The sequence below is a fragment of the Lissotriton helveticus genome, chromosome 8 (genome assembly GCF_964261635.1).
Source record: "Lissotriton helveticus chromosome 8, aLisHel1.1, whole genome shotgun sequence".
Classification (NCBI taxonomy): Eukaryota; Metazoa; Chordata; class Amphibia; order Caudata; family Salamandridae; genus Lissotriton; species Lissotriton helveticus.
The window spans coordinates 1,149,857,486-1,149,873,605 of NC_136069.1; the positions used below are offsets into that span (position 1 = coordinate 1,149,857,486).

General features: G+C 46.9%; 1 protein-coding gene across 10 annotated transcripts in view; it reads left to right on the top strand.

The window, feature by feature from the left end:
- Window positions 1–16,120, top strand: part of MAP4K4 (mitogen-activated protein kinase kinase kinase kinase 4) — a 642,366-nt gene that overhangs the window by 533,564 nt on the left and 92,682 nt on the right. For all 10 annotated transcript variants that reach the window (XM_078658041.1, XM_078658045.1, XM_078658037.1 and 7 more), the window contains 2 exons: window positions 15,561–15,736; window positions 15,914–16,034. In XM_078658041.1, the coding sequence (XP_078514167.1) occupies window positions 15,561–15,736; window positions 15,914–16,034 (297 nt within the window). The remainder of the gene's footprint in view (window positions 1–15,560; window positions 15,737–15,913; window positions 16,035–16,120) is intronic.

Consider the following 16,120-nt stretch of genomic DNA (forward strand, 5'->3'; position numbering starts at 1 on the left):
GGTTTTTGGAGGGGGAGGAGGAGTTTGAGGTCTTGGAGAAAGCTCGAGGGAAACACCTAGTTGAATTGGATACCAGGAAAGTTTCCTCGCATACTTTTGAGGGCCATGGATTGTCTCACTTAAGGAGGTCCAACCTTAAGTCTCCAGTCCTCTAAACAAAAAAAAAAATTGAATACTGTCCTCATTTTCAGTAAATGCAGTTTTCTAGTGAAATAAATGCATCACATTGAGACAGTCTATCTCTAAGGTGCTTAACTAACGATTGAGAAGAAGTTTAAAGCATCATCCCAGTTTCCACAGTATATCAAATCGCATGTGGGACCTGATTCTCTAGAGGTGTCTACAGAACAAAAAAGGCAACAATCCTCGGCAACAAAGCCTTCCCTTTGGAAAGACAGGAAGAGGCTGGAGGCTGTAGGGAGGAAGGTGGGGAGAGCGTAAGCAACTGAGTTATGCATAGCTAGTTCCAGCACACCACTGAATGTATAAGCTCACCAGCAATGAGATGAAATTGAAAATGTAATTAAACTTCTCTCTGAAAGAGGGCAAAGCAGTAGTAGATAAGGCAAGAAATGTTGCCAGCTAATGCCTAAAGATAGTATTGGACTCCGTAGGACTGCAAGCAGACAACTGTCAACGGGGTCAGAGCTGAAAATTCACACTTCATTGTGCATATTAGGGTTTATCCCCCTAGTGCAATCTAATGTAATAGTCCCGTCCTTCGCAAGAAATCTGTTTTGCAGCGTGAATCTTTCTGGATTCACTATGCTGTGCGTATTCCGCAATCTGGTGGTTGGGTCCGGATTCGTAGTCTTTTTTTCTCTTTTTTTTTTGTAGCCCAGGTGGGCGTCTACGTCCCACCATTTGGTGGCCCTTCGGTGACGTCGGCGTGCTTCCGGCGGAAGCTACCACCCTTGGGCGCCATCTTCAGATTCTTTTTTCTGCCGTTGGGTCTGGATCGTCGCGTGAAGCTCCAGAAGTTTTTGGAGGAGGAAAGGAGAAAATATAGCAAATCTTCAACAGAGAAGACCTGAGAAGATCAGGAGAAGAGGACCTTTAGAGAAGAGACGACGAAGAAAGGAGAGAAGTTCGAAATCTTCGACGTCCTTGGAGGAATGCGCACACAGGGGGGCCCCTGAGCGCAGGGATGTACAAGACGCCCTTTAAATTCTGCAAGAACTGCCACCACAAGTTCGCACAGAAAGACCAGCACCCAGTCTGCAACCTCTGCCTGCCTATCGACCACGAGAGTAGAGACTGCAACGCCTGCTCCGTCTTCAAGCCGAAGACACTCCGAGTTCGAGAAAGACAGAGGACGGCTCACCACACAATGCAGGGCAAGGGCCAAGCCCCGACGCTTTACGAACTTGGCCTCTCCACAGACGACGAGGACAACATCGCCGAAGGCCCAGATGACTTCACCGTCGATGAGAACGATAAGAAAACGCCTGATAAGGTAGGAGAGTCTACGACCCCGAAAACTCCCACAGGGCCTCGAAAACCAGAGGCAGACTCTCGAAAGTCTGAGCCCAGAGCCTCGAAAGGAGCACCGGCGCCGAACAAATCGACAACCGAAGCTGCATCCTCCGAAAAAGAGCCCAGCGGATCCTCCGAGAAGGACTCCCGGAGGCCGAAGACAAGCGAAAAGCAAAGGTCATCGAAGGAGGCCCCCGAAAAAGGGACTTCGACATCGAAAGAAAGGGAGCCGAAGAAGGCTTCGACGACGGCGCCGCCGAAAAGGGCGGCCGAAACGCTCGACGGCGAACAGGCCGCAGAGATGCAGAGAAAGAGGAAGAGGCTCGAGGCCGAAATGGAGAACATCCTTCAGAAAAAGAAGGATTTCGATGAAAAAATGAGGAGTTAAAAGATCCCCTCGAAGCCGACATCGAGCGTCGCTGTGGTACAGGAGCTCGAGGAATTCGACGTCGAAGAGCCGCCGAAAACTCCGGAACCTTCGGAGCACGAAGAGGAGGAAGACCTCTACTACACAGAAGGGGATTACGGGGAGCAGCAGTCAAGCTACGGCTCGGGTTCCTCGACGGCCCAAGACCAGGAATGGCAGGACATAGAGGCCGAAAACCCAGAGGAGGCGGTAGAAACATACCCCTCGAGGCATTCACCACCGGATGACATTGGGGCATACAGTGAGGTGGTCAGAAGGGCGGCAGCAGCTTATGGTGTTAAGATGGAGGAGGAAAAGCCAGAAGCAGACTTCCTGCTCGAGACATTGCTCCCCATACAGACAAGAAGTCAGTTCCTGCCCATGCTCAAGAGTATCACAGACCAGGGGAAGGAAGCCTTCAAGGATCCGGTACGTGCAGATCAGTAACGCCGAGGACGGAGAAAAAATACAAATTCTCCTCCAAAGACCCAGCTTACATCAAGGGATCCGTCACAGCAGATTCTATAATAGCTGCAATGGCCAGGAAAAGGGCAAACGTCCCAACAACGTCTGGACCCCCACCTGACAAAGAAAGCAGGAGGATGGATCTAACTGGCAGGAAAATTGAGAGGAACGCCGCAGCACACTGGCGGATGGCGAACTCCAACGCACTCCTGAATAGGCATCAATACCAGCACTGGGATGAGATGGGACAGTTGCTCAAGCACCTCCCGGAACAATACCGTGAGAGGGCATCACACCTTGTGGAAGAGGGGAAGAGCATCGCCAATTCCTGCCTGAAGACAGCCTTGGATGGGGCAGAAACATCCAGCAGACTGATGGCTATAGGCATCACTGAGAGAAGGCAAGCCTGGCTCAGGATCTCGGGCTTCAAGGCTGAGGTCCAGAACAACATCCTGAACACACCCTTCAACGGGGAATCACTGTTCGGAGCCCCAGTGGATGAGAAGCTCACCCAATTGAAGAAGGACAACGAGACAGCAAGGTCCATGGGGGCCCTGCAGTTCAGGGGGATGAGAAGAGGCACCCCTACGCGGAGGCCGAACGGCAGAGGTGGAAGTCAGCGAGGAGATTCTCACCAGAGTTTCCACCAGGGGCAACAGAGTGACAACCAAGGCCACCAGGGCCAGCAGAGGCAAGGCTGGAACTACCAAAGCAGGGGCCAGTCCTTTCGGTCAAGAGGAAATGGACGGGGCCAGAGAAGGAGAGGCGGTGAACAACCACCCTCTAAGTGACTTCACACGGGAGAAGGTGCTCCACCACCCAAACCCTCCGGGGGAGGAGCACGGAAAAACAAAGAGGAGAGGGCTACACGGACAAGACACAAAGGAACATGTAACGCCGGTAGGAGGAAGATTGAGATTTTTTCTCCAGGAGTGGAGAAAAATAACAGACAAGTGGATACTCAATATTATGCAGTTCGGATACTGCATAGAGTTGGAAAAGAGGCCACCAAACAGAAAACCAAAGAAAAGACAGCACTCGGGAAGAGAGCTGCAACTACTTCAAGAGGAAGCCAAAAACTCCTCCTCAAAGCGCAAAAAGAACATGAAAGGGAGGTTCCCATAATTCTAATGGACTAAAGAGTTCAAAGACATTTAGACAATTGCCCACAGAAACGTTTTGATTATCAGATCATTTTATTTTATTTTCATATATTTCTTAATAAAAAAGCATTCATAGAAAAATATTCATTTGTTCAATTAGATTTTTTCATGGTCATAGAATACATATACAATAGCAGTATTGGCCCAGCTAAGGAAGCAATAAAACATTCAATATACAAGCATTGGAAATGCAATAGGTCTCGCAGCATTAGAGTTAGTGCTTTTAGAATTGTTTATGGTTTTTTTTGTAAATCTTTAGCATTTTTGTTTCCTGTAGCCAATGCTAAAGAATAAAAAAAAAGCCATAAACATTTCTAAAAGCTCTAACTCAAATGCTCCGAGACCTATTGCACCGTGTGAGGGTGAGGGGTTGAGGGTGAGTGAGGGTGAGGGGTTGAGGGTGAGTGAGGGTGAGTGAGGGTGAGTGAGGGTGAGGGTGGGTGAGGGTGAGTGAGGGTGAGGGTGAGTGTGAGTGAGGGTGAGTGAGGGGTTGAGGGTGAGTGAGAGTGAGGGTGAGTGAGGGTGAGTGAGGGTGAGTGTGAGGGTGAGTGAGGGTGAGGGTGCTAGTAATTACAGGAAATTAGAACAGGAAATAGCGTAGATGGAAAGCGTTTAACAAAGTGAAAATTAGCACATGAGGTTCTGCAAACATCCTCATCGGGGTAGCACAGATCGGCAACTCTAAAAACACATTACTTGAACAGCGAATGAGACGTGAAATGTATTAGGTCACCTGCCTTATAAAGGATTTAAAGGTTAATAACTAATTAGAAATAATGGTCTCACTCCGAAGATCTATTAATAAACCTCTCAGCTCATTAAATACATTCTATATGCCGTCACAGCAGGCGTTTTTAAATATCCGATAAAGGGAAACCCTACTGAAAGGATTCGTGCTGTTGCAGGGAAAATTGGTTCCATTTGAAACCCCACACGTCACGGGGTTCAACTCAGTGACAGAACTCCAATGCACCGCTCAGAGTGAGATGACATGCCCTGAATGTTAACTCCTCTTTACTTACACGCACCGCCGGCGGTGTAGATGTTAAAAAGTGGGCTGGGTGACGTACAGTAGGCCAATGCCACTGAAAATAAAGTCTGATCAGCTAGCGGCCAAGAAAGTCGCAAAGTCACATACATAATAAAGCATCTAGGTTTCATAAAAGGTTAATGCTCCCTAAAAGCACGTTTCTTCTTCGTGCTGAGGAAAACGAAAAAACCGAAAGAAGCGCTTAACTCTAGTATGCTTGCAACGTATCCTTTTGAATGAGCACCACTAGACATGCGCAGTATTTAACGCTTTCAGTGAGGTTCGCGGCACCATGCCAACAGCTGCACGGTGCCTCCCTTGCGGGTGGCGACATTACGCTGCCAGTGCAGGAGGCCCAGGACCAGTGACGTCAGCTGCGCGCACACACACACCGCACGTCGATGCAACCAAGACCAACGCGGCATTACAACACTGGCAGGTCCAGGCGGATCTCGGGAGCCCATCATGGGAACACAGAACAAGAATGAGCCCTCAGGAAAAGTTAAAAGGCTGCATGCGCTTGCTAAAGCCGACTGCCTAATTTAACCAGCATGCAAAGCAGAAAACACACGCTCATGAAAGTGTCTTGTTGTGACCCACACAGGACACGTTTGGAGCGACTTTGACGGTGTTCAGTAGCAAACGGCAATCGTTATAACACGTCAGCCCGCCTATGCCATAAGTAAAAGTAGCAGTGCCTCCGTGTAGAAGCATGAAACAAATTGTACTCACCTCACGGTAGAAGTAGGAGAAATGCGACACGGCGGGAAGGGGAGGGGGCGGAGCGGGTAAAATAACAAACAAGACGGAGGGAAGAGAGGGGAGGGGGGAGGAGAAATGCGACACGGCGGGAAGGGGAGGGGGGCGGAGCGGGTAAAATAACAAACAAGACGGAGGGAAGAGAGGGGAGGGGGGAGGAGAAATGCGACACGGCGGGAAGGGGAGGGGGCGGAGCGGGTAAACCAAGACTGACGTGCACGCGCTTTTAAGCTCAATGCGCATGCGCATTGAGCTTAAAAGTCACGGGCACTGCAAGGAATCGCCACGATTCCTTGCAGTGGATAAAGAGTGGATAAGTCCCAATACTCTCGCTTGCTCGATGCGCATGCGCATCGACAGGCGAGACCTAAAAAACCACTCAGTCTCAGGCATACACACATTCAGCCATCATCATATACATCAAAACAGAAAACAGTGAACACATTTAGGACCAACAACCAGAAGACTGCGCCGACGCGCGTTTCGGAAAAAGTGCCAATATTAAGGATTCCTTCATCAGGGCGCAGGTAGAGAGTGATTACATTTAGATTTTGCTGGGCACAAGACTGCAAAACGTGACGTTTCTCTCGACGAAACCCACAAGCAAATAAAGTGGGCGAGCTGGAATAGGAAGTCTCTAGAGCATGTAGATAAACCGGAAAACAATTTGCTCTAAAGTTTCAAAAAGAGCATGTATAATTCCAGGTACAGCCAGTCGATAGTCTAAAGACCCTCTCGGAGGTCTCATGGAGAATTACAATCCGTGAAACTTTAGAGCAAATTGTTTTCCGTCGAGAGAAACGTCACGTTTTGCAGTCTTGTGCCCAGCAAAATCTAAATGTAATCACTCTCTACCTGCACCCTGATGAAGGAATCCTTAATATTGGCACTTTTTCCGAAACGCGCGTCGGCGCAGTCTTCTGGTTGTTGGTCCTAAATGTGTTCACTGTTTTCTGTTTTGATGTATATGATGATGGCTGAATGTGTGTATGCCTGAGACTCTGAGTGGTTTTTATATTGAATGTTTTATTGCTTCCTTAGCTGGGCCAATACTGCTATTGTATATGTATTCTATGACCATGAAAAAATCTAATTGAACAAATGAATGTTTTTCTATGAATGCTTTTTTATTAAGAAATATATGAAAATAAAATAAAATGATCTGATAATCAAAACGTTTCTGTGGGCAATTGTCTAAATGTCTTTGAACTCTTTAGTCCATTAGAATTATGGGAACCTCCCTTTCATGTTCTTTTTGCGATTGAACTCCCTGGTGGGTTGTTCCCCTTTATCCTTTTATTAGGTTCAGGGTCCCCTTTCTTGTTTTTCATACTCCTCCTCAAAGCGGCCATTGAACGAGTCCCTTTCAAAGAACGAAACAAGGGAGTGTACTCGAACTACTTCCTAGTGCCAAAAGTGGATGAAAGTCTAAGACCCATCCTGGACCTACGGTTCCTAAACAAATACGTCAAAACTCAAAAATTCAAAATGACGTCCCTACAAGAGGTCATCCCACAGATAAAGGCAGGGGACTTCTTGTCCACCATAGACCTCAGACGCGTACCTGCACATCCCCATGAACAGGCAGCACAAGCACATGCTAAGGTTCACAGTAAACTAGGATCACTACCAATTCACGGCCCTCGCTTTCGGCCTAAAGTCCACACCTAGGGTGTTCACCAAATGCCTCGCGGCAGTGGCCGCACACCTAAGAAGAGAGGGGATACACGTATACCCCTACCTCGACGACTGGCTGGTAAAGGCAAGCTCTTACAGGACATACAAAGAGCATGCAGAACAGGTGACGAGAACACTAGCAAGCCTGGGTTTCTCCATACACTGGGAAAAATGCTCAATAGAACCAGAGCAAGTGAAGATCTTCCTAGGAGCCCAGATCGACACCGTCTGATGCAGAGTCTTACCGAGCGAAAAGAGAACGCTCAGCCTACTGAGGGAGAAACGTCACTACCAGAAGGGGCGATCTCTGACAGTGAGGACTGTGAGCAAGATCTTGGGGATGATGGCATCATGCATACACTTGTTCCCCAATGTACGCCTACAGATGAGACCACTCCAAGAGTGGCTACAACAGCAATGGTCACAAGCTACAGGAAGTTGGGAGGATCTAGTGGTTGTAACGCACAGGGTGCAGGAGGAGATAAGGTGGTGGACCAGGGAGAGAATAACAGAAGGAAAACCTCTAACACCACCGGACCCAACAGTGACCATCACCACAGACGCATCCCAGAAGGGGTGGGGCGCACACATGAACAGGCTCAGAGTGAGGGGTCTGTGGAGCCCTACAGATGCAGTCAGGCACATCAACTACCTGGAACTGAAAACTGTGTTGCTAGCCCTCAAGGCTTTCCAGAAGCACCTGTACAACCAGAAGGTGCTAATACAAACGGACAACACCACAACGATGTTTTACATAAACAAACAGGGGGGAACTCAGTCGTTCCCTCTGTCAAACCTGGCACAGGAGATCTGGAAATGGGCTATACCACTAAAAATTGACCTGCTAGCCATACACCTGCCAGGGAAGGACAATGTGGAAGCAGATTGGCTCAGCAGGCAGACTTCAGCGTCCCACGAGTGGGAACTCAATACTCAGGAAACAGAGAGACTATTCAGGAAATGGGGCACGCCAACAATAGACCTATTTGCAACACACCGGAATGCAAAATGCCAGTACTTTGCATCCAGGCAACCAGAGGCACTGTCCCAGGAGAATGCCCTATGGATAAGCTGGTCGAAAACATTTGCCTACGCTTTTGCCCCGATACCACTGATCCCGAGGGTTCTCGACAAATGCATGAAGAGCAACATGACGCTCATCCTTGTGGCACCACAATGGGCCAGACAGACCTGGTTTTTGCAGATAATGGAGATGGCGCAGGGGCCACCACACAAGTTCTCAAAAAGAAGAGACCTACTCTCCATGGAAAACGGAGAAATCCTACACCCAGAGCCAGAGAGCCTCAACCTCTCAGCCTGGCTCCTGAGGACTTAGAATTCGCACACCTAAAACTACCAGAGAGCACCCTGCGGGTGCTACGAGAGGCAAGACGGCCCAGCACACGCAAGTGCTATGGGGAAAAATGGAAAAGATTCACTCAATGGTGTTGCATGAAACAGCTCCAAAGGAAACTGACCAAGGAATCCACGGTGCTAAGGTACCTCACGCACCTAATTAAGGCTAAGCTAAGCTCATCCTCGCTGAGGGTGCACCTGGCAGCGATTGTGGCATACACAAGAGGAGAAACAGGGAGAAGCTTTTTCACATCCCAAGTCGTAAAAAGATTCCTGGAAGGAGCTAAAAGAATAGCCCCGCCAAAAAGAATGCCGCCACCGGCATGGAACTTAAATGTGGTACTGACTGAGCTCATGAAAGCACCTTTCGAACCCATCCACAAAGCATCACTGCAAATGTTAACAATGAAGACGGCCTTTCTGGTCGCAATCACCTCGCTACGGAGGGTGAGCGAACTGCAGGCACTCACACTGCAAGAACCCTACATCCAGATACACAGTGACAGGGTTGTGATGAGAACAGACCCACACTTCATGCCAAAGGTGGTGTCAAGGTTCCACATGAATCAGAGTATTCAGATACCTAGCTTCTTCCAAAACCCCACTACAAGCGCAGAGAGGTCACTCCACACCCTAGACGCTAGAAGGGCTGTGATGCACTACATTGAAAGAACGAAGGAACACAGGAAAACAAAACAGTTCTTCGTATCCTTCGCAAACAGTTACATGGGCAAACCAGTGACTAAAAACACCATAGCGCGATGGATCGCACAGACAATACAATTCTGCCACAAACAAGCTGGCCAGGAGCTAACTGGAGGGGCACAGGCCCACTCCACCAGGAAGAAAGGAGCAACAGTTGCTTTTCTGGCCAACTCACCAATCCAGGACATATGCCTGGCTGCAACATGGGCTTTAGTGCACACTTTCACTAAGCACTATTGCGTGGATGTACAGATGAACAAAGAGCTCAAGTAGGACAGAAAGTGCTTCAACATATATTCAACAACCAACGCTCATCTTCCACCCAACCGCCACAAAAGTGAGGAAAACCGCTACAAAATCTATGCACAGCATAGTGAATCCAGAAAGATTCACGCTGCAAAACGAATAGTTTCTTACCTGTCGGTGTAGTTTTGCAGCTTGAAGATCTTTCTGGATTCACTAGCGAACCCACCCGCCTCCGCCAGAAAGATGAGGCTGGAGAAGAAGGTGGAAACACACAGAAAGAAAGAAAGTTGAAACTTAGAAGAAAAGATACGTGAAAAGAATTACGTTGAAAAAACGATTAACAAACATAGCCATGGATTCACTACAAAAACAAACAAGAAAAAAGAGACAGAAAAAAGAATCCGAAGATGGCGCCCAAGGGTGGTAGCTTCCGCCGGAAGCACGCCGACGTCACCGAAGGGACACCAAATGGTGGGACGTCGACGCCCACCTGGGCTACAAAAAAAAAGAAAAAAGACTACGAATCCGGACCCAACCACCAGATTCTGGAATATGCACAGCATAGTGAACCCAGAAAGATCTTCAAGCTGCAAAACTACACCGACAGGTAAGAAACTATTCGTTGCCCACTTTGGAAAATATGAAAAAGGCTAATAAAACTGTAAAGGTGATGGGAGCATTGCAGACAGTGAGAGGCACCTCAACCACGAGAGGACAAGGCAGAAAGCTGTGTGCACGACAGTATCAAAGCCATAATATATGGGGGTCATTTATCAAATATCACAATGGGAACCCAGTCCTTTTTTCGTGAAAAGTGAAGGATCAGACCTCAAGAGGGTTTACCTCTACTTCAAAATTACCTTTGAACGTCGCTCCTTCAGCACACAGAAACAATAGGGGGGCAGAATAATTGACTTCAGCGCCAGGTAGTCCGTAACAGAAAGTGTGTGTTAAAACTAATCAGATACAGTTATTGTTTGAGTTCTTATGAAAACCACCTACAATCCTGTCAAAGATGCAAATAAAAAGAGTAAATGCACATTCTCAAATAAGAGGTACAAGAAATCTAAACATGCAATAAAGGTTTCTATAAAGGAAAAAGACACCGAAATATGTTTTGTAAACTTTAATACCGTTTTTTATTTTTTTGTAATACTGTTATCAAAGAGGACAAACATATTATATTCTCTGCAGACTACTTCGCCATTTCAATCGAAGCTGAATTTAGTGTTAGCTGGGCTAATTAAATCACCACTTGAGCATATGCAAAAAGTGTCTCAGAATTATATACCTTTCAAAACAGAATTGCTGATTGTCATTACTTCTTTAAGGAAAGCAAGTCCGATATAAGCACTTACAGATCAGGAAACATATTGAGAACTCCCCTTTAATTTCTTCCCAAAGTGGTTTTATATTAGTCGAATCACAGATAACATAATATTTAGGTCCCGCCTGAGACAGCATGTTCTCTGTCACTTGCGAGTCTATTCTTTAAAAAAAAAAAAAGTAAAATGGGCGCTTAGCCCGTCTGTTCCTTACCATTTGTTGTCTTCAACGTCACGCATTTCCTTGCTTCTCATTGGTCAGAGGTTCTTGCCTTTGTGCGGTTTTACTTTGTTTTTGTGTGTTTGTCCATACCGTGGAGCATGGACCATGTACAGCTTCCCATCAGTGACCAGTGTCCTTCCATTGACTGTGCATTTCTGGATGGAGATACTTTTTTTTATTACAGTGGTAGCACTCCATGATGGTGTATGTGGTTGCAGGCTGACTACCCTCCTCCCCCGAACCTCTCCAGAGTCATTGCTTTCTTCCACCACATCCCACGCCTGCACCTTGCCCCCTCCGCCCACCTAGTCGTTACTGCTTCACCTACGTCCCTTCCCCTGTCATTGCTACTACCCCTCTCCAAGTTCTGCACGTTCTACTGTTGTAACATTGTTCTGTGAGGTCACCACACAGGGCTGTTCTGTGCTCACAGGGTGTATGCACCCAAAACAGTGAGCTTTACACAGCTCTGGCCTGGAGGCCTGTAGTCCCCGCCTGCCAGGCAGGGTCTCACTGAAGCAACCTTCATTGGAATCAATTCACATTGTTGGGAGCTTGAAACAAACAGTCTGTACGACAAGTTCCCAAGTTTGGAGAGTGCATGGAGTAATTGGGATATAAGGCAGCCCTGAGAAGTCGTAGAGGAAAACATTCCATCAGCCCCCAGATCGTCCAGCAGAATCGTTTGGGGTTCGACAGAGGTGGACATTGGTGGTGGTCCACACTGTGCTCTGTATCTCCACCCAGATAGATTGAATCATGAGACATGACCACCATGTATGTAAAAACGTTCCCCTCTCAGCCCTCTAGCAGCCCTTCCAACACAAACCAGATCCCCCAAACATCTTGTACAAGCGAATAGGTGTTGGATACCAACGTGCCAGTATTTTATAGGCATTCTCTTTATATTGGATACAGCTACATAATAAGGTTTTGAAACCATTACCCCTATCCTTTCCAAATGTGCAGCTATGGGTATTGGTTGAGCTCCCATTATTAAATCCTCAATGTTGCCACAGAAATGGATAATTTTAATGAATACTTTTATTGACTCATCGTTTAACAAAGTTTTGGCAGACACATGCTTATCTTTAACACGCACCAGGATTCTATGGTTTTTCTGTGCTCTGGGTATTGGTGTAAAGTGTTCTCGCTTATGCAGCACTGTTGGAGAACTCTTGATGGCAAGGCACCAGTTACCCAAGTCGAAGGGAGGTGTCAACCATCTCCTTGCCCTCCGGTCAAATGGCACAAGGGCAATGCCCTCCTTCAGCTTTGGTCTTTTAGCTATTCCCCAAAAGAGTGCGCAGCTGTCTGGATACTCCTCCTGCTCTCAGGGTTCTTTATCACCTTGCTTTGCTAGTAGTTGTAGCACATTTCAGGGTTTAAAGGGCAGTGTACAATTTAAAGGTTCAGATAAGCAGCAAGCAATGGAAACAGTACAGAGACAACATGTAAATACAATCAAAGTGTCTAGGGATTCTTGACCAAATCAAGGTTATTTAACACAATTGCCAGTCCTAAGTTCTACACAGTGGTACTCAAGAGATTGATAACCTCATGCACATAGACTATATTAGGTAAAATGCACCACTTCGTAGCACCCTTGTCCTGTTTACTGCCAGGGAGTCACTCGTGCATGGATTATTTCTTTCCACCAAGGCGTGGATCCGCTAGAAGCAGTGTTTGACTGTTTGGGTTCCAATTTTGGATCCATTCAGTTCAAGGTCGTGATTGGAGTCATTCTAACATATATGGAAGTTATCATAATGATTTAAATAATTTCAACTAAAGTGGTCTTACTTTGGAATAGCATGATAGTCGTGTGTCTTAAAGCACTTGAAAGCCACTTCTGGTTTGTTTCCGAAAAAACTCCCCAGCTTTTGTCCATTTGATGGTGGCTTTTTTGATTCTCTCGATCAGTAAGTGATGTCTCCGTGATAACATTTTCTGTGCCTCATTTTATCTCTGAAGATGCTAAACATACTCAAAGTTTTAGCAAAGAATTGTCATTGCTTGCTATAGAGGGGCCACTCAGAAGATAAGTGTTTATTTTAGCACACCTGCCCTTAGTTTAAGATAGAGAAGCAAGAAGATATTTTTCCTATATGTATTATTTAACTAGATTCTGCACAGTTTACTATCTAAATTGTCTAGGGCTGGCCTTATTTTGATTCAGGATGTGTTAAGCTGCAGACTCGGTTGCTAATGAGCAGGACAGGTAACACACACTTTTTTAAAAAACTTTATTTATTGATTATAATCACAGTACATTACATGATTGGACAACATATTGCATATTTTCATCAAGATGTTACAGGTAAAACAGTAATTAAGAGTTGCTTATTACATATCTCCCACCAGTCTCTCTTGCCTTCACATTTCCATTTCAGTTGTGGGTGACGCACATAAATTCCCCCCTATGTTCGTTCCACCGAGACCACTTCTTATCCCATTTTTTGGGGCAGCTCTGAGTCTTATAAACCTCTGTCTCTGTCATCATACATCTATCCATTTCTCTAGCCCACATGGGAGACCTGCGGCGGGCGCCTGTCCCCCAGCCCTAGGCCACTTCTCTCTTAACCAGTGTGTAACCTAGCGTTGTAAAATGCCTTTCGACTTCTGTCAGGTCAGTAGTGTCCCATATTTTCAATAACCCAAGCTGTGGTGTAAATGTTATATCTTTCCCCAGGGCTGTATGCATATGAGACGTTGCTCCCTCCCAGATGGGGCGTATCTTGGGGCAGGACCATAGTGTATGGTAAAACGTGGCTTGCTGCCCACACCCCCTCACACATCTGCCATCAGGCCTGGATCCCATCCTGGCCAGTACTGTCCCTGTCCTATATGATCGGTGGAGTATTCCAAGTTGGATTAGGCGCAACCTCTGGGTAATAACTGCTTCATGTGGGGACATCCGCGCCGGTTGCCAATCGTCATCCTCTATAGGGCCTACGTCAACCTGCCATTTCTCCCTAAGCTTCGGAAAGGCGTCTGGGAGGTTGTTACTCAGCTTCTTGTAGGTTAGGGATATTGCCTTTGAGTTAAGAGGCTCGTCCAGCAGGCGATCTTCCAGAGGCGACGATTCCGGTATATCTTTAAAAGATGGGAAAGCCGAATGTAGGGCGTGTCGGATCTGTAGATATCTATATATTTCCCCCTGTGCCATCTGATATTTCGTCTGGAGTTCACTAAAAGTTAGTATAGCCCCCTTTTTAATCAGATCCCCCACTTTTGATAGACCAATTAGGTCCCATTTGTCGAATCCAGGCTGATAGCCTAGTCGTCCCAGCCGCTGAGCAAACCACAATCGATTCAGAAAAGGGGGTGGTGATGAACAGAGTGTCTGAATTAAGCAGACCACTCTTACCCAGTCCAAAGATCAGGGCTTGATCCATCACCGTTATTTAGCTCACTGCCCCATCCCAGCTCAGAACCTGGCTATATGCAAATTAGACCCTGTCCCTGGCCCAGTGCATCATGGGAACAGGGCAGACCAAACTACCAAGCCAATTCTTCACCAGAAAGGAGACAAGCTACCGGGGACCGGTTTCTGGCATTTCAGCCTCGTCGGCCCGGCTTGCTTGAATCCTGATGGAGCAGTGAGCAAGGGACTCATGTCTGAGTATACCCTGCCACACCTATAGTGGCCAAAAACGATTCAGAAAAGGGGTGGTGATGAACAGAGTGTCTGAATTAAGCAGACCACTCTTACCCAGTCCAAAGATCAGGGCTTGATCCATCACCGTTATTTAGCTCACTGCCCCATCCCAGCTCAGAACCTGGCTATATGCAAATTAGTCTTTCCCTGGCCCAGTGCATCATGGGAACAGGGCAGACTAAACTACCAAGCCAATTCTTCACCAGAAAGGAGACAAGGTACCGGGGACCGGTTTCTGGCATTTCAGCCTCGTCGGCCCGGCTTGCTTGAATCCTGATGGAGCAGTGAGCAAGGGACTCATGTCTGAGTATACCCTGCCACACCTATAGTGGCCAAAAACGATTCAGAAAAGGGGGTGGTGATGAACAGAGTGTCTGAATTAAGCAGACCACTCTTACCCAGTCCAAAGATCAGGGCTTGATCCATCACCGTTATTTAGCTCACTGCCCCATCCCAGCTCAGAACCTGGCTATATGCAAATTAGTCTGTCCCTGGCCCAGTGCATCATGGGAACAGGGCAGACCAAACTACCAAGCCAATTCTTCACCAGAAAGGAGACAAGCTACCGGGGACCGGTTTCTGGCATTTCAAATCCCCCACTTTTGATAGACCAATTAGGTCCCATTTGTCGAATCCAGGCTGATAGCCTAGTCGTCCCAGCCGCTGAGCAAACCACAATGGCGTGGCCTGTGAGAGAGTGCCCGCCCATCCCATTCGAGAGGTAACAAGAAGGAAACACACTCTTGATTTGATGTCTGTTTAGTTCCACGTTTAACATGCTATCAGTGTACTATTTAATACTTGCTCGGGCTAACGATTACACCTGCTCATGCTACATCATTGATTTGCAAGCTTTTTGTGCCATTATTGGAAAAATATTTGTTTTTTTCTTCATTTACATATTCTCAGAAAAGTTGACCAAATGCAGCAGTAATTGATGCACGGTTCCATTTTGTAGTTGCACTAAGGGTGATTGGACCATGGGTAGTTGTTTGTATCACTCCTTTCTTTGATGCCTGTTCTGCTGTCTAGAAGTTTGTGTTTATTATTTTTGCTTCTGTTTCCTAGGACTTGACGGAACTAGCAAAGGAACTGCGTGCTGTGGAGGATGTGCGGCCGCCTCACAAAGTGACCGATTACTCTTCATCTAGCGAAGATTCTGGCACAACAGATGAAGAGGATGATGACATGGAACAGGAAGGGGCAGATGAATCCACTTCTGGGCCGGAGGACACACAAGCACTGTGAGCAGATATTTGTAGTGAAAGCTTGAATTTAGAATGCTGCAATTTACGATTGTATGAAGCTGGTATGAAAAGATGGAGTTTCTGTGTTTGAAATCCCCTGAAAGCAAGGATGCTTTCTAAACCAAAGGGAAGAGGTGAGTCTTAATTGACACCGGTTTCTTGTTCACTCCATAGGTCATCTTTAAATCTTAGCAATGGAGAGACCGAGTCGGTGAAGACCATGATTGTTCATGATGACGTAGAGAGCGAGCCAGCCATGACGCCTTCCAAGGAGGGCACGCTAATTGTTCGACAGGTACTGCGCAATATGTCACTTGCTTAGTGGCTCTTTGATTATTAACCCTTTCATTCATCCATGCTGTTTGTCTCTGCATTGTAACA